Raw genomic sequence first — 23,577 nt, 5'->3', positions numbered from 1 at the left:
AGGGTAGGCCGCTTGGGGCCCCTTGAGTTCTTCAGTACTTCAGGGTGATAGTATGTAAACAAAGACTCTGTAACAAATAAAAGTCCTGCGTTCAAAATGTTTATAAAGTAATAAAGCATGCAAAATATAACCTGCCGGAAGCACAAAAAAGAGGATTAATTCTGCACACAAACCTTCAGCTGATTGCAAAATAATATAATACGTTACGTTATTGGATTATGTAGTTATTAATGTGATTTAATGTAATCTCGTGTGTGGCTTCTTGTCCAAACACCCGGTCATTAAAACAGCTAAGTGTCCGCTGCTGTCAATCTGCTGCTTCACCGTGAGTGTTGGGGCAACATGACTAGGGACCTGTTTGTGTGTGTGTGTGTGTGTGTGTGTGTGTGTGTGTGTGTGTGTGTGTGTGTGTGTGTGTGTGTGTGTGTGTGTGTGTGTGTGTGTGTGTGTGTGTGTGTGTGCGCGTGTGTGTGTGCGTGTGTGCAAGTCACATGAAAGGACGGACACAAACAAGGCCAACGAGGGGTAAGCAGCCAATAGTAACACGCTGGCGTTCGCTTGGCCAATCAAAACAATATGCAGTGACAACATTGTTTCACTACCAGCCAATAGTAGGAGGTGAGGGCGTGACGTAGCGCTGTCAGCTGTTCTTGTTTTGCTGCTGTTTTCCCGTTCTTTTCCTCAAGGGTCTGGATAACCGACCTCCACAAATACCCAGTGAAATCCACCTCTATTTATTCTGTAGCGGAGAAAACCAGCTCCTCTGCTCCGGCCGCTCACCGACCTTCCAGCGGGTCGTAATTTCTCCCACATTGGAGCCGTCATCCGCCGACATCGAGCGAAGAGGTGCAGCCGATCCCAGGCCTCCAATCCAGGGCGGAGGGGGGGAAGGAGGTCGCTGGGAATCGGGATGGAGAGCGGAGAGGCAGCGGGGCCCGGCGGGCCGGACGGACCGGGGTCGCAGTTCTGCTGCGCCTCGTTCAACCAGGACTCCACGTAAGCAGCAGGAACACAACATGAGTCAAGTCAGCATGCTTTATTTGTATCTCATAGTAAAGGAACGCAGCTTTCCTTCCAAGGCATTTGATCACTGAAACAGGACGAGCTATTGATCAGATGTTCCTGGAAGCACCTTTCCTCCATTCACTGAAAGAGCCAACCGATTTCATATAGTGTATCAAAAGCAGTTTAGCTAATTATCAGTTTGAGAATCATCCAAAACAGTGCTTTGTCTTCTGGCTCTGGAGAACCTTCCCTACATTTGAGGAAATAACCCTGATGATGTCATATTGATGTCATCAGGGTTATCTTGGCACTACTAAAACAGATCTAAAAGAGATGGGGGTAATTCCACAATACTGAAATTCAACATGTTGATCTCTTTCGATAAGAGAAACAATGGACACTAATCAGAGCCAGTGTTTTTATAGATTGTGGCTGTTTTTATAGAAGCGGCTGTTTGACACAACATGAGAAATCATCCTCAGAGGCAACATGAATCCTATTCTATGGCCGACACCTGCCAAACAACAATCAGTCTCTCACACAGCCCAGTTTGGTGTTTGCACCTTCAAAGCTTGGCGGTTGGAAGTTGTAGCTACATTTAAACCGAGGAACTTCTGACCTCTGAGCTGCCCAGAACACAGCAGAAGATTTTATTGTGAATCAGTTTTTTTGGAGCTTGACTCATCCGAACTACAGGGAGCTGGGTCAGGATATAATGCTGGGCTCTGCTGGATGATATCTGTCTCTCACGGCTCCCAGCATCTATGAGTTAGGTTGGGGTTGCCATTTATAACACAGCCCTAGTAGGGCACCGATCTGCACGGAGTTTCTTGTGCCTTGCTTAAGAGTGTAACTCATATTGCAGAGAGGCTTAGGCTGCCTATAGTGTCAGATTATTTTTGAAGGCTGTTGAGGATTCAAACACACAATAGTTGAAACAATAACAGAAAGCAACTATTTGAGTAAGCTCCTCACTAAAAAGGCCTGCCTCTGATATGTTGTTGAAGTGCTGAGTCATCCAAAGATTAAGGATATGATGAAAGATCAGATCTGTCTGGTGATGTACTATCAGCTGTGTGTTGTCTTTTTCTCCAATCCATGTTGCAGTAACAGTTTTCAGACAGCAGAAGAACACAAGTTCCATATTTATGCTTTTTCTTCATCTTAAAATTACAGATTAGATAGATACTTTATCCCAAACTAAACTAAATACTAAAAATGACCATTAACAGCAAATACATACAACATTACAATAGAAAAGACATATATCACTAGTATCCAAATAAGACTATAAGTAATGTAAAGAAACTACATTTGATCAATCCACAATATACAAATACTTCCCAGAATATCAGTCAACTCTTAATAAAGGAGAGACCTGAGGACGATCTTTATCAGTGTGTGTGCAGTCAGTGAATGTGTGCTGCTCAGGAACAGGACGAGACAGGACTGGAATGTGCAGCCTCCTGCTGGGGAATGAAGGCACAGGTGACTATTAAGAAAAAGACCAGTGTAAAAATGAAGTGATGTCTCCAACTGGGTGATCTAGTTGAGTTACTATAAAGTGTAAAGGCTAAATAAGTACAGAAACGAAGGAGACAGGACGTTAGCTTGTATGCTTGCATAGGCATCAAAATATATATACTGAAATGTTTATGGTAGTAGGTGAGTTTAATATACTTTTACTTTCTTTTTACGATAGTTCCAACAGTCCTTTTTACAAACTAAATTACAGGTCATCAAATAAACCCGCTTTGTTGGAGCGGGTTTATTTGATGACCTGTAATTTAGTTTGAATAATAAACCCACAAAACCTGGAATATTAATCTGCCTTGTATCCCACATTTGACCACAACAACATATAGATGGTGTCAGTACTGAGGAGGTTTTTTAAAAGAAGAAGAAACCTGAGTTAAGGTAATTATGTTAGGGACTTATTCTGGATTGAAGGGCAATACCTTGTTCCTTCTTACACTTTCCAGCTGTGGTCTAAGCCTCTGGAACAGTTTTGGTATAAGCTGAATGAAAAATTAGTTTTGCTGTCATAGTTTATTTCTAATTTATCTCTAATCTGTTGTTATTTTGCACTTCTGGTTAGCAAAGTTCCTAACAATGACCACTGGATTGGTGGTAAATTGCCTGTTAAGGAACAAAGGACTCTATACTCAACTTTTATTTTGATTTATTTGAGATTTTGTAGTTGTTGTTTTTTTCATACCAATTCCATTGTCTCAATATTCTTAAGACAGTAAGCTCATTTCTCTTTAAAAGTGTGGAATTTTACTATGACGCTATCATATCAGTGGCATAAATGGTCCTAAAATGACAGAAATCTAATTTATTGCTATCTTTTTGGGGCATTTCTGTTCTTTTAATTAGGCACACACCCCGCTTATTACTGCTGTAGAACCAGCAGTGCTCCCCCCGCCCTATCACTGTGGACCATCTGTTCAAAAACACTTTTGTTTAGCAAAATGTTATCCTTTGAAACAGCAGTGGGACTTTCATAAAAATCTTAAAGGTTTGCTCCAGCGACTTATTTTACCTTCATAAAGTTTGGGGACTCAAAATATCAGGAAATAGTATGCAGATCTAAAAACGCTTCTCATGAGCCATAGAAGACATCAAATGTTCCCACAGAGTGGAGATGAACTTCATGTGCTTCCTGTTATCACCTACATACCTCAACTAAGTTTACATTATATCTACAGAACTGCATCTCTATGAGGGACACTGATTATTGAAATTTAAAACAAAGTAAATTCAGCAAATGGATCTATTTGTGAAGCTTCTTTCATTTGTACTGAGGGTTGTTTGATTAGATCTCCAGCTGATCCTCTTGTTTCCAGAAGCCATATGTCTCAAGGGGGAGAGATGTGATGCAGAATAAGTGAATGCATCCCAAATAATACTTAGATGTGTAGTAGAGTTGTACTGATTGTGTGTGTGTGTGTGTGTGTGTGTGTGTGTGTGTGTGTGTGTGTGTGTGTGTGTGTGTGTGTGTGTGTGTGTGTGTGTGTGTGTGTGTGTGTGTGTGTGTGTGTGTATGCTGCAGGTCACTGGCTTTGGGAACAAAGGCCGGCTACAAGCTGTTCTCTATGACTACGTTGGAAAAACTGGACTGTATCCATGAGAGTGGTGAGTATGAAGCTCTGTCTGTGGCACATAAAGCACAGGCTGCTGTTACTGAGACTCTGTTTGTACTCTTGAACACACAACTTGCACTTTACACTACTAGGGATTAAGTGCTCTGTTAACTAAAGTCGAATCTCTCACTGACTAAAATCCTTTATCTGCTTCAAATATAAAGCAAAAATGACCAAGATCTAAACAAATAAATACAAAGTCAGTTCATCACAGCTTCTGGCAGACTATCCCCATGCCCTAAAGGTGACCAAATAAAACAAACTGTTTACAGCAGACCTTTATTGTCACCATAGAACAGATCGCTTTAAGTAGTTTTTAGTCATTATGTGTCTTTCATTATGGCTCATGTAAGAACAGGACAAAGAATCTGCATAGTGTGAAGGCTTAAAAGGAACACTGAGATTCTGAAATGCTGTTACACCGAGCATAATGTATTCATAACCTGGTTGAGCTCTTATTGAGGTTAATCTGTTTCCATTAAATACTTTCTTCTTAAGTCTCTCTCTTCGAGTGTTCAACCTTCCCGTGTTTGTTCTGCCTCAATGGTTATAAATGATCTTTGAAAAACGAAACTAAAATATTAAGTGTCAAATCTGTCCATTGAACGGGCTTCCTGTCAGTCCATAACACTTAATGTCACACCTCTCAATACAGGTATGAAAAGTTACAAGGTAAAGCAGGCGAGAATGCGGAGAACACTTTTGTGTTGATCCTGAATACAGGTGTAAAAGTAATGAAGAGTTATTATAAGAAGTGCAGGTCTGATTATGTAATGGAGTTTACTGTATACCCTGCCATTAGAAACAGCTGCTGTTAGCTGAACATCAGCATGCTCACAAGAACATACCAAGTTCCATATTCACAATGTTCATTATCTGATTTTATGACAATCCGTCCAAAAGTTTTCAAGACATTTTATTTAAAAACACAAATGCAACTCTGAGGTTGTGCTGGAGCAGGAGACAGAGATCACCGATAGGACGACAGGTTTACTGACTAATGTCCGGATGTGAAGGGGATTCCAACAAAGGAACAACGAGAATGCTTTACAATATATTGCCTTAAAGCCATCCTCTTTCTCTGGTTCCTGAATATGATCTCAACATATTCATGATGTGTGTGTTGACCCACAGCTCGACTGCATGCTGTTAATTACTGTGGATATAGTTTTTCATGATAGAATCTGATTTCAAATTCTTGTTGAGACCACCCATTCTTTAAAATCAGATCTGAAATGTCAAGCTGACATGATGTTTATTAAATGTTAGTTTGAAGTATCTGGAATGATTTCATCTGACCGGAAATTAAAGAGAAAATCCAGGTTCTGATGTCCGAATTGTAAGGATATGAGAGAAGTGAACATAAAGCAGCGTCCTGTCACTATGTGTGCCCCCCCACCTCCCAGCAGAGACTCCAGATGTGTACATCGTGGAGCGCCTCTTCTCCAGCAGTCTGGTGGTTGTAGTGAGCACCTCCATGCCGCAGCGCATGAACATCTACCACTTCAAGAAAGGGACGGAGATCTGCAACTACAGCTACCCCAACACCATCCTGGCTGTCAAGCTCAACAGACAGGTGAGCTGCCACACAGACACACACACACACACACACACACACACACACACACACACACACACACACACACACACACACCCTCAAATATTATTCTGGATCGGTTTCCTTCATAACATTTAGGAGGTCTTTCCCATAGATCTTTGTCACTGGCGGACACGACGGGGAAGATGCCCCTCTTGGTGAACTCTAGGGTTCCCTTCTAGGAAATGTCATGAAACTCTCTACCGGTGCACTTTCAGTGTGTGTCATAAGGATGTAATTACAATCCTGCCCATCTTCTTCTTTATTTCATATTCCCTTGTAATCAGTGCTCCAAGTGTTCAGCAATTCTATAATTTTTCAGCTGTCGGTATAGCCTGACCTTTAGTGTCTACTACGGGTCATGCTCCTGGTACTCTGAATCCTATAATCCCCATAATGCAACCGCACCAACGCTTGGTCAATATCCAGAGCATCCTCATGGTTGGTATGGTAGGAGTATGATAAGAGAGGTATAGATTCCAAACTCAAAGCAGAGGTGACTCTTCAGGACATCATCAGGGGTGTTCTCTCAGATCTCTGCAGAGCTTCACTGCACATAGTCCCTGTCTCTGGACATGTAATGTCCTCCCATCTGTGTGTCTGGACCATCTGGACACTGTGGACTTACATCGATTAGACACCTAAAATAAACCCAATCCCCACTGACCCGCTGTCTCTGCTGACTCCTAGAGATGTGATGTAGCTGACACAGCACTCCAGGAGAGCCCTTCCAACTAAGACAATGTTCCTAGGATAGAAATAACGGGGAACATCTGGGTCAGTGCAGCAGGGATGATGTTCCAAAAGTCATTCACTTAACAATTACAATTAACCAAAAGTTTGTTCAAATCGCTATCAGGTGCAGGAGGTAATCAGCACAAATGAAGAAAAAGTAAAAAGAAAAAGTGAGCTTTATTAAATACAGAGCTGTTCCAAACAAACACTAGAAGAATGAGCGAGCATGCATGATCAACAAAGTAAAGGGAGCAAACAAAAACTAGAAAAATATGGACTGGTCCAATGTCACATCACAGGGTCAAAATATACGTTAAATACCATTTGAATTGAAGTGTCATAGAGCTGCAGAGATATTCAAGCCTACAAATCCCATTTAACTCAACATATAATAACACATTATTGTTTGGAACAGACCCAAGAATGTAAAATGATCGATCCCATTAATATTGTCAATCATATCACAATTGCAATATCAGTCAAAATAGGTTCATTTATATGAAACAAACAAACAAGCAAACAAACAAACAAACAAACAAACAAACAAACAAACAAACAAACTGCTAACAGAGCATCTCTGAATGAAACATGCAGGCTCATCCAGACTAACACGTTCCAGCTCATAACTCTGATAAACGTGTATACTCTGTAATTATGACCATTTGTGCAGATATTTAAGAGCTCTAAATATAGAAGTGTTCCACAAGTTCAGCTAAAAGAAACGTTTGTAGGTTAAAAGACGACCGGCTTCAGGTTACTCAAATCTGAGTGTAAAGAGGAGGATTTCTTTGGCACAGAATTGGACCTGAGGGATACTGTTGTCTATAATATAGTATAATTCATACCAAGGTGTTTCCTTTGACTGTGAGCAGTTGGTTCAGCTTCTGCATTAAGTTCCCTGTGCTGACTGTGAACAGTTGAGTTGTGGTTTTGACATGCTGCTCCTATAATGAGTGTGTTTTCACTGCGCTGTGCTCCGTCCTGCAGAGGCTCGTGGTGTGCCTGGAAGAGTCTGTTTATATCCACAACATCAAAGACATGAAGCTGCTCAAGACTCTGCTCAACACTCCGTCCAACCCCTCAGGTCTCTGTGCTCTCTCTACCAACCATTCCAACTCCTACCTGGCGTACCCTGGCAGTGCCACCACTGGGGAGATCATCGTGTATGATTCCAACAATTTGGTAAAAAACACATAATCCCATCACTTGAATAACACGCTGCAGTCTGATCCTGATTAGACTCAGTGTGAAGTCTGTCAGCTGTTGATGGATACGAGACTCACAGCTTGTAAACAGGACTTTATAAAATGGTCCCAACATATATCTTTCCATAAACTAACACACAGCAACTAAAAAAAAAAAAAAGTGAATTTTGAGCTCTTCCATGTGATTTCAGTGTTACATTTTTATTTCCTGATATTATGTTCAGTCTGTAAAGATGTCACGCTGTGGTGCTCGTATGGTGGCTGTAAACCCTGTCATTATTGATGGATAAGGTATGCACATTTGTTAAGAATACAACTTGAACTATATATTGCACCCCCATTGGACAGAAGGTACCGACTAACAGTGTGTCAAAATGATCTTGTAAATTTAGGAGAAATAAAAAGAGATTGTAAAAATGTAATTATTTATTGATAATAGCATTTTGGTTGCCTAGCTACACACAGACGCGGTGAAGCTTTATTGAGAGCAGGCTGTAGGTTAATGTCTGGTTGCCAGCTCATAGAGTCCTATAGTGAACCCAGAAATGTTGAGACCCTGAAGTTTTATGATAGAAATGTATAGTAGGGGTCCCCAGCACATAGAAACTGCTGGATGCTAACCTGCATATGTTGGGCAATTTACACAATTAGCATAAGTCGCTAATTAAAATTGTCCAAAATGAATGTGGACGATAAAAAAAAAGGGCTTGGCTGATTGAGACAGTTTTTGAGTGGTTATGGGGGTAATCGAGGAAGCTGAATCCATTTTTGCAGGATCAAAAATGGCAGTTTCAACCAGTAAGAGGCCATATTTGTACTCTTTATGGGCTTGTTCTTTTGAATTTAGGGTCGATTGATGTTTTAAGGGATGCAATCACCCCCAAAACTACTCCAGGCTATAGTGCTGTTCAATGCTAATCATGCAACTTATGCTGATTGCCCAACATATGCAAGTTAGCATCCGGATATTCATAGTCCAAAATATGAAAATGGAGAAGCCCTCATACACCAGGATTTTAATTTAAAAGAAGAAGCTAGAAATAGGCCGGGTGCTCTGTGTTACACAATAGAAACAAGTCTTAATGTCAATATAGTTTCTCCTTCTTACACAGTACAATAACAAAATATCAGCCCTATATTTTGACTGTACCGGACATCTTCACAGTTAAAATAAAGTACTAATCAGCCTGCAGATATAGACAGTTATCAATAGTAACTATAACAACAGCGCGACTTATGATAATTAAGAACTGTGTGTTATGACCAGTAAATTAAATTTGGTGTCATCAATGTTAAATTTATCTTTACATAATAATGTATTCTTCATTTACTTCCAAACCCCAACACTATGACATAATAATCTGTGATAATAAGTAATTATCCACCAATGGTGTTGAAAAGACCAGAACCAGCAATATTGTTTTATTTAAATATATTTCTCATTATACTGTAATGCCAGCCTGATCGTTTATTCTTTAAACAAGTCTGCTATTATTTGTTTTTTATTTGTATTACAAATATTTTACATAAACTTTTTCATCAAAAAGTAAATTTTCTTAAAGAATTCAAATGTCCCTTTTTTAATTTGATGCCTGCTCCTTGATGGGAATACAGCCCCTGTTAGAGACACTAACACATCGGTGCAGAATAAAACTCTGTCATTCTGTCTGCTTTCAGAACACAGTGACCATGATCCCAGCTCATGACAGTCCTCTGGCAGCTCTCACCTTTGACACCTCGGCCACCAAGCTCGCCAGCGCCTCAGAGAAGGTAAAACAAGTTTCAGACCAGTGGGACATGCATTCTGTACCTGTAGCTCCAAAGATAAACTAGAGTCAGTCCATCCTACACTTCAGTCCTGTGAGGGCTGGAAGAACCAAACAGAATGATTATTTGCTTTTGTGACGACTTCCTGGCATTTCCTTTTACCCCCTCATCATGAGCTCTACACTAGCTTTTTCCATCCTAACATCAACTGAACTAGTCTGTTAGTAATGGCAAAACCATTAGATTCCTGCTGATGACACTGCTTCAGATACAGAGCAGAGGCGTTTTATGGTTGAAAATGATTTTGGGCAAATACTTTAGATAGATGCAGAAAGAAAATGAACACAATTGGCTCTTTGACATTTTGACGTGTTCACATTTGTTTTGTTTGATTCTTGCAATGCTCAGTCTTCAGATTAGGTAGCCTAATGTGACCACATTGTCCCGCTGCTCTATGTTCTTTCATTGTTTAATCAAGTTTGAGATCCTTAAAACCTTTCCATGACCAGGTTAAATCCTCTTAGGCTAACAAAAAGTGTCTTCGCCTCTAACCAGTTAGCAAACAGCCATACTTTCCTGAAAACACAACATTTTACTCTTTCCTCCATTTATATTCATTCAACAGTGCTTGGCCCCTGGCAGCACCACACTCTAACCTGTGAATTGTTTCCCATCACTCTGGGCACTTGACACTGTGTGGGGCTATCCAATAACAAAACACCTTGAACTGTATTATGATATGCATTATTCCAGAATTGTATTAGACTCTAAGGCTTGACCCACGTGCCACAATGACCCAAAAAATCAAGTTACAGATAAGAGTGTAAAAGGAGGGACAGCTGTGCTCGAACATCTCCAGCTCTTGTAAGCCAGATACAGATGATGCATCCCTGGCTGTCTGACTTCACAGGGAACCGTCATCCGAGTGTTCTCCATTCCTGAGGGCCTGCGTCTGTTTGAGTTCCGCCGGGGAATGAAGAGGTCAGTGCTCCAACACCACAGTCACACACGATCTGCTCTCTGAGAAAGAATCACACTGAACACACCCACATATATAAACCAGTCTAAATAAACTAGATCTTTGGGTTAGGGTTAATTCAACTGAATTATCAACTTCAAATGATTGATTGATCATCACGTGTTGGTGTGTGTGTGTGTGTGTGTGTGTGTGTGTGTGTGTGTCTGCAGGTACGTCAATATTAGCTCCTTATCCTTCAGTCCAGACGGTCAGTTCCTCTGTGCATCCAGCAACACAGAGACGGTGCATATCTTCAAAATGGACCAACTAGGACCAAGGTGCACCCCCCCCCCCACACACACACACACACACACAGAAAGAAAACATTTTTCCTTCTCAGGCCTCCTGAGTCAAAACTGATATTACAATTGTTTATATACTCTCACACAACGGGGTTTCATTACTACTTAAAACCATTCTGCATGTGACACGTTTGGAAGATCATGAGTTTACTGCTGGATACGTGAGACTTGGATTACACTGCACATGGTGTGTGAGAGCTTTTAAAGACTTCTCCATTTCTGGATTCTTAATGGAGGCAATATGTTTTCTTCAAGGTTAGATAGAGTTATTAATATACAATTTCAATGTTTTGGGTGAAGCGTTCCTGTCATTATTTGTTTTGTAGCTCTGGCTGCTAGTTCTATCATTTGGAGAACATTGTACCCACCAAAGTATAAATGCAGTTTATGACGAACCCTTCTGCAGTGGAGGGGACGAGGCTGCCACCTGGACAGCCTACGTGGGGAAGATGTTCTCAGCAGCCAGCAGCTACCTCCCTACTCATGTCTCAGGCATAATGAGCCAGGATCGGGCCTTTGCCACCGTCCACCTTCTGACATCCGTCCAGAGGAACGTCTGCACCATGGCTATGTGAGCTCCTCTCTAATCAGGGACACTTTACATTACTCTCAGTCAGTCCTCACCTATTGAAGACCTACCTCAGAGTTAAGATGTGTGTTTACACTGTGATGTACCTTTCTATTTGTCCTCACTATGTCCTCAGTTGGTACTCACTGATCTAGCTATGACACAGACATTATACTACTGCAAACCACTACTGATGCCAATGACTAAATGAATCAGTTCCTTGTCCGGTCACTTTTGTGTGGAAAAGAATGATGCCTAATTACTTGATCTGATATTTCAGGATCCAGAAGCTTCCACGGCTACTGGTGGCCACAGCTGATGGTCAGCTCTTCATCTACAACGTGGATCCACTGGATGGAGGCGAGTGCATGTTAGCCCACAAACACAGGTGAGGCTACAACTCCAGACACAGGGGTGGACATAACACTACACTACAAACATACAAATCTAAAGATCTATTTTACACGAAGAGAGATTTTTTCAATTCATAGAGTAAGACAGCCAGATTATTGGGAAGGAAGTCGGCCTGGTGTTTCTACTGACAGTAAAGTAAGAAATAATGTGGTACCCGTCTTATACAATCTGTAATGCAATCTCTTTCAGAATTTATACAATTTTACATTTAACATATACAACAGAAGTAAGCCTTACCAGGAATGAGCAGAGGCACTGCTTTGAAGATGTTATCTCATTAGATTTTACATAATTATACAATTGAAAAGTTGAAAAAAGGCTATGAAGCACCATGGAAACCGAGGGTCCCCTTCGTCAAAGATCAGCACCTAGATTCACTTGGATCTGTGGGCTATACTGTAGCAGGCTGCTGTCTTTTTCTGATGAGACAGTGAACTGCTGTGAGTAAACAAGGCCATATTCCAACAATCTGAAGTCATACTAACGGGAAATTCCTAATTCACGTTGACGTCTCTCCAAATGGCCCATGTGAGTGTTCTGTGAGATTTTTTATCAACATTAGCATTATGTTTTTAAGATTGTTATGCAAATGTATTAATCCTCTAATTAAGACCTGAAGTGCATTTCTTTGTCATTGGAGTTCTCAGTGTTTTTCAAATATGGACAAAAACACAACAAAAGAATAACACGTCAGTCTGTAGGGTATTGCATTGTCAATGTATTTGCAAACTAAAGCACTCACAAATGTATTTAAGTTCATATATTTATATTCTATACAAGACAATCACAAACAGAACTGGTGACAAGGGAAAAGCTTGACAAGAGACCAACACACACTGAAAGTGTGTTTGACCTAGTGGCTCAAAATTACAGCAACCTAACCTCTCTCCCGTGTAAGGCTGAACTTCACGACCTTCAGATTATACCCATCCCTTCTACTGAATAAATGGTGTTGTATAACTACAACCAAAGACATGATAACAGTGCATGTGGTCGACATTGTAGTCAGTGGTGAATATGTGTGCATGGATGAGAATGAGGTATGTTGTCAAAGACCTACGCCGGACAGAGTACACTAACAAAGCTGAGTAAAAAGATGCTGGTCTGAGAGCAGCTCTAAGGACATCACAGATACACACATTTATTCAAATATGGTTATCATTGTTACCAGTATAGCATGACAGTCCTTCTTCACAGTTGACTTCAAACGGCTCCACAGTGTGTTCAAGGCAATAAAGTCATATCAACTGCAAAGAGCAGAGAAACAATTCTGAGCTCTGTTGCGCACATATACTGATCCTCCGCCTCATACAGTATGTACCATGTGTCTCTCATTGTATTATTTTGTGATCTCCTTTTAAAACACTGCCCCGTGTGAGGCTTGAGCTCACGACCTTCAGATTATGAGACTGACGCACTGCCAACTGCGCACAGGACATAATAATAATAATAATAATAATAATAATAATAATAATAAATCACATTTAAATAGAGCTTTTTATGGTACTCAAAGACGCTTTACATATTGCCCTATCAGAACTATGCGAACAGATCATTTATTAATTTATACTAGGGTTCAAAACAAAAACAGAGGTCAAAACAAGAAGAAGATGGTGGGAGTTAGGTGGTGAAGGCTAGTGCAAAAAGGTGTGTTTTTAGTGCAGATTTCAAAGAAGAGAGGGTTGGGGAGACTTTGAGGTGGGAGGGAAGCGAATTCCATAGGGAGGGGGCAGCAACTGAGAAGGCCCGATCACCCCAGGTCCGGCGCTTTGTCCGGGGGACTTGCAGTAGGTTGGCAGAGACGGACCTGAGGGATCGGGAGGAGGCATGGTTTTGAAAGAGGTCAGCAAGTTGGGGGGGGGCTAAGTTGTTGAGGGCCTTGTAGGTGGTGAGTAAGATTTTGAAGTTGATTCTGTGTTTTATTGGAAGTCAATGAAGTTCACGGAGGACAGGTGTGATGTGTTCTCTGGAGCGGGTAGCGGTGAGGAGGCGTGCAGCAGAGTTCTGGACATATTGGAGTTTATTGAGGACTTTGGTGGTGGTGCCGTAGAGAACACTGTTGCAATAGTCGAGCCTGGATGTAATGAATGTATGGATGAGTGTCTCAGCAGCGGTAGTTGACAGGTTGGGGCAGAGGGGCAGAGGCGGGCAGTATTTCGGAGGTGGAAAAAGGCGGTTTTTGTAGTATGGTTGACATGGGGGAGGAAGGAGAGAGTGGGGTCATAAGACATAGCGCGTGAGTCTATGTTTGATAACCAAAAAGTCACCGAAATACGCCTGCGAAAGCGGTATCGAATCCCACTTGCTCCCTTGTATGGCAGCTAAAAACTCATTACCTGAATCTGATCAGCTGTCTTGTCTCCACTCCCATTACTCCATGTATTCATGTAAAGGTTTATTAATTATTTTTACCATAATGCTGGGTAGGTTGTGAATAAAATAAAGAGATCAATAAAGTTTTTAACTAAAAATTCGTAATTCAATCTTTGTTTGTATTATTAAACTTTGCAACAGAATAAAAATCTTCAAAGTAACTCATGGTATCAAACCAATGAAGTGACTTAAGAGTTTAAGAGTAATATTTGCCTCTGAAATGTAGTGAAGTTGAGTATTAAGGAGCATGCAAACCGTACACTACTTCAATAGATGTACTTAATATAAAATAGTACTTAGTAATAATGAAAGTGAAATAGTGATGAAAAAAACCCCAGAAACATCTAAACTTGTTTTATACTTATTTTTATGTTTAAAACAACAATAATAATTACTACAACAACAACCTCCCCCCGGTCATTATTCACAAGTGAGGTTTAGTATTTAAATGAATGGCAAAATAAAAACGGGTGTCCGGTTATAATCAAGGGCAAGACTTTGCTCATGACTGTTGGTTTTATTTGTATCTCATGCTATTAAAGCTCGCTTAAAGACTGAATTAAATTTTAACACACGTCGGTAATATCCCTGGGCAACATGTTCTTTACTTAAAATATATCTATATATATCTAATAAGACAGTTTATAAGCCTTGACAATATGTTTAAAAGATGTACTTTCGCAGTGTTGGGAATAAGTGATTCTCTCATTAGCCGGCATCCGTGGAGTATACGCGGCATACTGAGACGCCGATTGGTCAATTCTTGGTTGAATGTTGGTTACGATATGAGTGCTGATTGGCCAGAGCTCTCAATTCTCAAGATTGAGCTTGACTCATAAGCGGCAGGGAGCGCCAACAAGGCATGGAAATGGGTACTGTTGTGTTGGCTCAGTGGTCACTGTTGCCTAATGAAAATATGGACCAAAAGACAACAAAACAATATCTCGTCACACTGTTTACTTAGTAACAACAATGTGTCCTCACACCAAAGAACTGACACAAGGTCAATGAGCAGCCCTTCCTGTTTTGTGTCATATCCCAGCGCTAAAGTATCTACAAAAGACGAAGACTATAACTACAACAAAAGACATGATAACAGTGCTTGTGGTCAACATTGTAGTCAGTGCTGAATATGTGTGCATGGATGAAAGTGAGGTATGCTGTCGGAGACCTACGCTGGACAGAGTAAACTAACAAAGCTGAGTAAGAGAGATGCTGGACTGAGAGCAGCTCTAAGGACATCACAGATCTACTTCACAACCAATGAAAAACCACTACTGAATGAAGGGTGGTTTAATGGTTAAGTCAGCATGTAGTATGTGTGCTGCATTGTGTTTTTTTTGTCTTTTGATATTAACTGTACAATTATCCTGGCATGGTAGGAAAGGGCAACATTCCTGCTTCACTGTCTGAAAGTCTTAAAGGTGCCATAGAATGTAAACCTGTATTTACCTTGGCATAGTTGAATAAGGAGAGTTCGGCACATTGGACTGACATACCGTGAACCTCAAACACCATTGTTTCCTCCTTCACGTGCAAATCATGAATATGCATATCACAGCGGTAAAACGGGCGAATTACAACAATCCCTGTGTGTGATGTAACATACGGTAGTCCGGCCCCAACATTTGCATACACCAGCTGCTGGAAACACTAACGCTAACACTTACCACTCCGTAACGTTGCTCTCCAATCTCCGACCAACTGGCTGTTCTTCAAACTCATCAGTTTCCTCCTCTGATAAAGGCTCAAACATGTAAGGCTGGATGCCAATAGCCTCCATGGTTCATCTCTCACAGTTTTGCGAACTTCACTTACTTCTGTGGGCTCTGAGGCAGTCATGGGTTGCTCCTTGTAAACCAGCCAATCAGAGCAGAGCTCATCATAATTATTTAAATGAGCCCCCAAATAAGGCAAGTCAGCTTGTTTCATTCTATGACCCAATCATAGGGTTGTAAATGGGTGTTTAAAACCGCATCTGGACATTCTTTGGATCAACCAAAGTTATATACCTTCCTCTCCAAGTGACCGAGGGGTGGTGCAGTTTGTGCTGGAGATGAGGGATCGGTTGACAAGATACCAGGAGGAGGCAGAGGTCAACCTGCGTTCAGCCCAGAAAAGCCAGAAGACCTGGTATGACCAGCAAGCTCGGCACCGTGAGTTCCAGCCTGGCCAGAAAATTGTTCTGCTGCTTCCGTCATCCAACAGCAAACTTCTAACGAAGTGGCAAGGGCCATAACTCATCAAACGCAAGATGGGTCCAGTCACCTACGAGATCCATCACCTAGGGAAGAGGAAACCCAAACAGACCTACCATGTGAATTTGTTGAAAGAGTGGAAGGAGCGGTCTGTCCAGGGCCCCAAAAAGGTGTTGATGGTGAGGGAGGTGAATTTAGAGGAGGATGAGACGGGGTTGGATACCCTAACTGTGGCTGCTGTGCCTGTTTTTTTTTGTGAACAACTGTTTTATTGAAATTATAATCTCACATGACAAGATTGAATAATACAAACATTTTTAACATACCCCTCCCTCCCTCCCTTCCCCTGGCAACATTTTCCCAGTTTATGTCCTCCTCCGCAACAGCCAAGTCTCTAGACCATGTCTTGGCCAGGGGTAGCTCCTTCTGTGTGTGCGTTTGAAGTCGTGAATACACAACTGATATGAGTCCTCTAGTGTTCGTTGTGAATAGCCAGTCCACTACAGGGTGCGTCTGCAGCTTAGAGTTCGTCCGCACACCATAGGCGCGAAGGGCCGACCGTAGTTGGAGGTATAAAAAGTGAAAAGCTAAGCATACCCCCTGGGTCAAATACATCTCCGAGATTATACACTCCCTTTGAGGACCATGATGCTGACCCAAACGGCTTATTCCCTGAGATAATATTCTGAAATTTCTTATAGAGTTTGTAATAACAGGCCCAAAGTGTAACATGCATTGGTTGATAGTTAGTCCAGAAAATAAGACCCCTTCGAATTTGTATGGAAACACTAGTGCATCTTCTACATCTTTCCAGGCTACCTGGGAGGAGCGGTCAAGCCATGTCTTAAGTGGGCGTAGCTGAAAGACCTGATGGTACCTCATGACTTCCGCATAACGCAGCTCGGCAAGATGTCCTAAACTCCTATCTATCCCTCCCTTGTTACAGTAGCCTGGCCATTGTTCAGAGTCGGCGCCAGAGCAGATCTACTGGAGGGGCATTGGGTCATTGGTCCATTCTCCCTCCATTGCTTGCTTTTGTGACATTAAAAACTCTTTAGCAACTTCGAACTCAGCCTCAATTACAGTCAATTGTGACAGGTCGAGAATATGCTCTACAGCTGGTAGGAGGGGCATCAATGATCACTAGGGGGGGCACGGCCCTCGAATGCCCCCCCTTAGCGCCGGCACTGCCGTTGTTGTTACTGCGGATCCTATGGGCGCGCTCTATTTGAATCTTGGTGTCGCCGAGCGAGGGGATCCACTTTGGCAACATGTCTTGTAGGAAAGCGATTGCACCCCCTCCCTCTCTGCCGGTCGTGATCCCCATAATTCTCATGTTGTTCCGCCGATCTTGGTCCTCCAGCGACGCAACTTTCAGCTGCAACTTTTCCAGATCGGCGGTATTGTTACTCACTGCCCTTTTCATGGCTCTCGTCTCGGCTTGTATGATCCACTTTTGCGACCAGTCCCTTGACCGTTTCCATGTGGGCTACCACTTTCCTCTCCAAGCTCTCTACACAGTTTTTCATTCCGTCGATAGCTCCTTGAACAGCCCGTGTCACCGCTGCTTCCAGGTTATCTTGTTGTCTGGCCAGCCCAGGGAAAACCCCCTTGTTGAGCATGTCATCCGACTAAAAGATGGAAAACCAATCCGCCAAAGTCCTTACCGTGTCCCACAACAGCTGGTAGGAGAACTGCAGAAAGAGGTAGAAGAAATTATAAAACTTGGAGTGATTGATCCGTCCAACTCAGAGTGGTGCAGTCCGGTGGTCATCGTTTTCAAAAAGGATGGTTCTCTACGCATATGCATGGATTTCCGGAAGCTCAACGCTATCTCCGTATTGACGCTACCCCATGCCAAGAATCGATGACTTGCTGGAGCGGATCGGAGCTGCCAGGTACATCACAACCCTGGATCTGTGTAAGGTGTACTGGCAAGTGCCTCTGGAGAAGTTCAGTTGACCTTACACAGCCTTCAGAACACCAGCTGGGCTTTTCCAGTTTACTGTGATGCCTTTTGGACTTCATGGAGCACCAGCAACGGACGAGGAGAGGTACGGCCACAAATGGATAAGGTGGAAGCTATCCGAAATTGTCCTCAACCTCGCACCAGAAAGGAGGTCAGATCCTTACTTAGATTGGCTGGATGGTACAGGAGATGTGCCCCAGTTTGCCACCATTGCAGCACCACTCACAACACTGACCTACTGTACAAGGACCAGAGAAACGCAGTAACCTGGTCAGAAGACTGTGAAACACCCTTCCGCACCTTGAAAGAGTACCTGTGTTCTTCCCCTGTCCTAAAGAGTCAAGACTTCACCAAAAGGTTTCTGGTACAGGTGGATGCCTCTGCAGTTGGCCTTGGAGCAGTCCTGGCTGAAGGGGACCCTGGAGAAAAGCGTCCAGTTCTGTACCTGAGTCGTAAGATGCTGCCTCGTGAGACCAGATATTCCACTGTAGAGAAGGAGGGCCTAGCCATTAAGTGGGCCCTAGATAGTCTGCAGTACTATCTGCTTGGGTGTGAGTTTGATCTGGAGACTAATGTGTCTAATGTGATGGCTGATTACCCTTCCAGGTTGCCGCACATCACCAACCTCAGGGAGGAGGGGGATAATGTGGCGGAGCGGATCACGGAGTGACCGACTCCGCCACTGACAGCGGGCAGCGCGCACACACACACACACACACACACCAAAAATGTCCTGCTCCCTTTCGTTAATCAGTAAATAATGGATGCAACTCCACTAAACATCCCTTTTCCCTTCCCGTTTCTGTTTCGTGACTATGAGTGCACGCTTGTTCGTCTACACTTATATAAACATACATTCACACTATGTTACGCTATACTTACAAGGACAGGTGGCGAGCGGCGGTTTTTGCCCTCTCCCCAACGAGGGACTATTCTGAAAAGACGAAGGCGCATCACTTCTGTTGTTTGAATATGATTTACCGATGCATGCAATTATCCTTTCTTTTAAGTTTAATAATGATGTTTGATTCGAATCTCAGTGATAATTAACCTGTTTATTAAGGAGGTTAGAGTAGGAAAATATGGCATATATGTTATGATTTATAAGGAAGTCAACAAGCAGATAATGCCCTGTTGTGTAGTGATTGTTGACTAATTGACCGACAAGCCTACTGGGAGGGGCTATGTGTATATAAAGGACTGTCTTGGCACTGAATGAGGAGTCTGATTTTGTTGCAGAGAAGGCAACAGCTCCAGGTTATGGAGGCAATTTTGAACAACTCTGATTTATTATTTGTCAACATTGTTTTCAAACCAGTATATGTTTTTTTTTTACTTTATAAATAAATAATTTGAGCTCAACTTTTCGACTAGGCCAATGTTTGTAGAGGGATAATAGAGAACCCCGTCACAGTAGATATCAGAGAACAATTTAAAATACCAGTTAGATACATTCTATGGCACCTTTAAGGACTCAACAATGTCTTAACAAAATGTTGCGTTCTTGTTTTCATTCTTGACTTTTCCCTCTCAGGCTCTTTGGTATTGATGATGACGAGGGTGAAGGAGAAGAGTCAGAGGGGTCAGATGTCACAGGGCCAGCTCAGGCTTGTCCATCCTACGCTGCGACCGCTGCCTTGCCAGTCTCTGGTCCCATCACTGCTACCCTCACTGGTAAGAGGTAACAGACATGTAACAGGAAGGGTTTGACTCCACTCTCAGTTCAGCTCAGTCAGGTTGTATGTTTTATTTAAAGACCCCTCATTTCCCATCCCAACAGAAGTGATTCACCAGGGGGCCAGGTTTTTTTATAACTGATAGCCATAAAAAGATGCTTCCCCCGGCACCTTGTTGTGCCTGATGACCAGGACACAGCCTTATACAGATTAGTATTAGTTTCATTAGTTTTTTACTTTGAAATAATGCTAAAATCACATATTTGTTTGTGGTTGGTTAATTTCACACCACAAACAAACCACAGTCTGCCTTGAACTACCTGGTGACCTTGAACACCTTAAAGCAGATTCAGATTATTTGTCTGGTCTAATTAACATCTCAAAAAAGACTTAACCACCGTAGGATAAGAACTTATTAAATGTCCAGAGGGGCATGTGTCAAGTAAAGATGACTTTCTGCCTCCTTCACCTGTTTCTACCCAGGCTACTCTGAGGATGGCGGGGCAAAGAAAGGCGAAGTCATTCCAGAACACGAGTTTGCGGCTGGACCTGTGTGTCTGGACGATGAGAACGAGTTTCCTCCTGTGAGCATCCAGAAGTGCTAACTCTGCAATAGCTATTTCTCCTCCAACAGGTGTCCTCTAAAGTCACGCCAGGCACAGCTGACATTTTCAACAGTGGTTTGACCAGCAAATGCATGACATTGCTATTCAAATGAGAGCAGAATCAGAAATGTGGACTTATCTCCACCGAGGACAAAGTAGTTTTAACATAACCATATTAGCAATAAGTGTTTGTGTCTTTGTTAGCATACATCAGGTAAACACTTCTACAAAACAGATTAATTCAACAATCCTTCTTCAAAGGTGTTATGATCTAGTTTAAAAACGTTCTAGAGAGGGGTTGATTCAATAACCCTCATGAGTGCAGTCTGATCAAACTCGCCATTCCAAACAGTTTGAATTAATGAAAGGAAATAGGTAACCCCCCTGCATCAGAGAAATAACTAACATTACTTAGCATAATCAGTTTCTTATTATCAAGGCCAATTTCATAAATGCTCCTTTCTGTATTTGTCTTTGCGATTCAACATATTGTAAATCCATCAATAATGCACTCTGCGAAAGAACAGAAACATTCTGCTGCCATTATTATCTCCAGAATGCAAATCATGCAGGAGCAGCAAAATATTTCCATAACAGTCATGCCTGGATACAGCCATAAGAAACATTTATGTGTAAAAGTCCTGAACTGACAAAAGGTCATCACTTTAACAGACAGATGAATCGAGCAACGTGCAGTATTCCATGTGTAGCAGCTGCTGTACAGTAGCACTGATATGGTCTTTCAGGGTTTACGTTGTGAGGCCTCCTGCCTGATCATGCCGATTTCCTACTAGCAAGCCTTATTTAACATCCTGTATGGGTTCCATGGCTCCACATCAAGTTACCAGTGAGTTACTTTAGGAGCAGAGTGTGGACTGTGGACATGACCACATTATATTACAAATATATATTACAATAAAGTAAAATTGTGGTGTTTCCTAGTCCGTTTTCTCTATGGCTCATGCAAACTTCAAAGTGTTGCCATCCCCTTGAATCCAGCAATACAAAAGTAAAAAAGTGGCACATCCCTGTATAAGCTTTACAAATGTACTTACATTGTAAAAAACATGACGTTAACACAAAAATGAGACCCCTCATTTGTTAATGGCTAATTCAAGGGAATTGCATTTGGATTTGCTTTCAAGGTAACTAGCCTGATAACCAAACTGCAGTAGCTACGTATTCATCTGCAGTAATAACCAAACATGCATGACTCATCGTTTCCCGGTATGATTTTATATCTGCAGAGATAGAATGTTTTGTATGTGTTGTGCCAAAATTCCCCACAGAAAATGGCATTAAGGGAGCTGATCCAGACAAATCCTGTAGAGAAACTAATGGGTGTGTTCATGTGTTTTGGTAGATTAATTGGTGCCGAGACGGGACTGGAGGAGGCCCGACCAGGCGCTCGTGAATGAATAGAAGGACAGATGGACAGACACAGGCACTGGTGCGATGAACATAAAAAAGAAGTATTTCAGGGTGCCAATTTTTTATCCACTTGAGAGAAAGTACTATGGATTGACATTGGCTAACCGGATGACGTGGGAAACCAAACACTGACCAGGTTCAGGTGCTCATGTTACGTAATGATTGAGCTAAAGATACACTTCTGATTTAGTCACAGCACCTTTAGTAACTCTAAACTTCCTTCAGCCTCCGTTTGAGTTTCATCTGTAACTTGAAACTATAATCAGGGAGTTTGTGTTTAGGGAGTGTTTCCTGGAAGTATGCGGTGCGTGCTGGAGCAGAAATATAACCACAACTTTCATAGCTTTTTTACTTGACAAATATTTTTAGTAAGTTGCATTACTGTAGCAATTTTCTCATTAACAATATTTTTGTTCACTTCCATGATAATGAATTGTTCTTAATTTTTCTTCTGTATGGTATTTGACTGCATTGACATGTAGTAGATGTTTCAGTGTATGCCTCCTGGTACATTTCAGAAGGTGTGTATGTACTGTAAAATTGTTTGTGCCTATTATCATTTGGAGAAGAGCAAATTACTTTGCGAATTGCACAAGACCAAAACAAGTGAAATAAAAAATAAACAGTGAAGAAAAAAATGAACCTATGCAAAGCAAATAATTTGTCTTGTTTTTTGTTGTTTTATGCATTTGATTTTTAAATCATTTAAATCTCTGTTAAATGTTGCAACTGCTCCAGAGTGTGTTGAAGGCCACGATGTAATGAAGCCAATAGCTATGTTAGTCTGTACAGTCAAAAACAAAGTATTTGCAAACCAAAAAAACTCACACAAAGTCTATGAGCAGCCCTTCATGTTTTGTGTCATATCCCAATGGCTCCAAGTCACAGCAATATAACATCGCTCCCATGTGAGGCTGAACTCCAGGACCTTCAGATTATACCCATCCCTTCGACTGAACAAATGGTGGTATAGTAGTAATGTTTGGACTGTTATACTGAGCTAAACAAAAGAAAGGAACTGCATTCTGCTATTGTATTCACAGTGAACACTAACTGCACATTCCAGAATTGTGGGAGAAGCCAGAGAGGCTCAAGAGAGGGACAGTCTGTGGATCACCTATTTCAGGGACTTCAATTGAGTATGTGTATTTCTTATCACAAGTGGAAATAAATCAGCTTTATGATAACCTTACTACTTTGTTTGGACTCCTTGCCTCGTAGAGAAATTCCAGAACATAACAAGAGAGAGATTAAAGTACTGAAAGAAGGGGGGGGGGAACAACATTTGGGCATAGAGGAGAAACGTGTTTCATTTAGCTCCAGCAATAGCTGTTCAATAATCCGTTTATTTACAACATTTCATGGCAAAATGATCACAGTTTACGGATGCTGTAACTATATAATGACTCTTGAGTAATACTTTTCAAACACTACCGACAACATGACTAGACAAAAGAAAGCAAAGAAGACCCAGACGGAGAGAGAGGAGCATGGTGAGGGAGACCAAGCTAGCGCACCTTAACATACTAACAGCAGCAGTAACACGGATACAAATAGCCTCCAAGTAA

At 41.8% G+C, this 23,577-nt stretch overlaps 1 protein-coding gene across 2 annotated transcripts; it reads left to right on the top strand.

Moving 5' to 3' along the window:
• Nucleotides 1-641: 641 nt before the first annotated feature.
• Nucleotides 642-23,201, top strand: wipi1 (WD repeat domain, phosphoinositide interacting 1). 2 transcript variants are annotated; one of them, XM_063904273.1, is made up of 12 exons: nucleotides 642-996; nucleotides 4,061-4,143; nucleotides 5,561-5,727; nucleotides 7,471-7,665; nucleotides 9,366-9,458; nucleotides 10,366-10,436; nucleotides 10,644-10,751; nucleotides 11,182-11,346; nucleotides 11,624-11,731; nucleotides 19,832-19,971; nucleotides 20,457-20,557; nucleotides 21,942-23,201. In XM_063904273.1, exons 1-12 carry the CDS (start codon nucleotides 911-913, stop codon nucleotides 21,990-21,992), a joined length of 1,368 nt encoding a protein of 455 aa, XP_063760343.1. In that variant the 5' UTR covers nucleotides 642-910; the 3' UTR covers nucleotides 21,993-23,201. The 2 variants fall into 2 exon arrangements, with proteins under 2 accessions (XP_063760343.1, XP_063760342.1); XM_063904272.1 differs by having other exon boundaries at nucleotides 5,558-5,727.
• Nucleotides 23,202-23,577: the final 376 nt, after the last annotated feature.

The sequence above is a fragment of the Eleginops maclovinus genome, chromosome 16 (genome assembly GCF_036324505.1).
Source record: "Eleginops maclovinus isolate JMC-PN-2008 ecotype Puerto Natales chromosome 16, JC_Emac_rtc_rv5, whole genome shotgun sequence".
Taxonomy (NCBI): domain Eukaryota; kingdom Metazoa; phylum Chordata; class Actinopteri; order Perciformes; family Eleginopidae; genus Eleginops; species Eleginops maclovinus.
This window is presented reverse-complemented; position numbering and strand designations above follow the sequence as displayed.

What these genes read in the sequence shown, in the direction of transcription:
- wipi1 (XM_063904272.1), top strand. Translation starts at nt 911, where the DNA reads ATGGAGAGCGGAGAGGCAGCGGGGCCCGGCGGGCCGGACGGACCGGGG. An exon ending in CTGTCAAGCTCAACAGACAG is followed by an intron (nt 5,728 to 7,470) that starts GTGAGCTGCCAC and finishes TCCGTCCTGCAG; the next exon opens with AGGCTCGTGGTGTGCCTGGA. An exon ending in ATGAGAACGAGTTTCCTCCT is followed by an intron (nt 20,558 to 21,941) that starts GTGAGCATCCAG and finishes GTGTTTTGGTAG; the next exon opens with ATTAATTGGTGCCGAGACGG.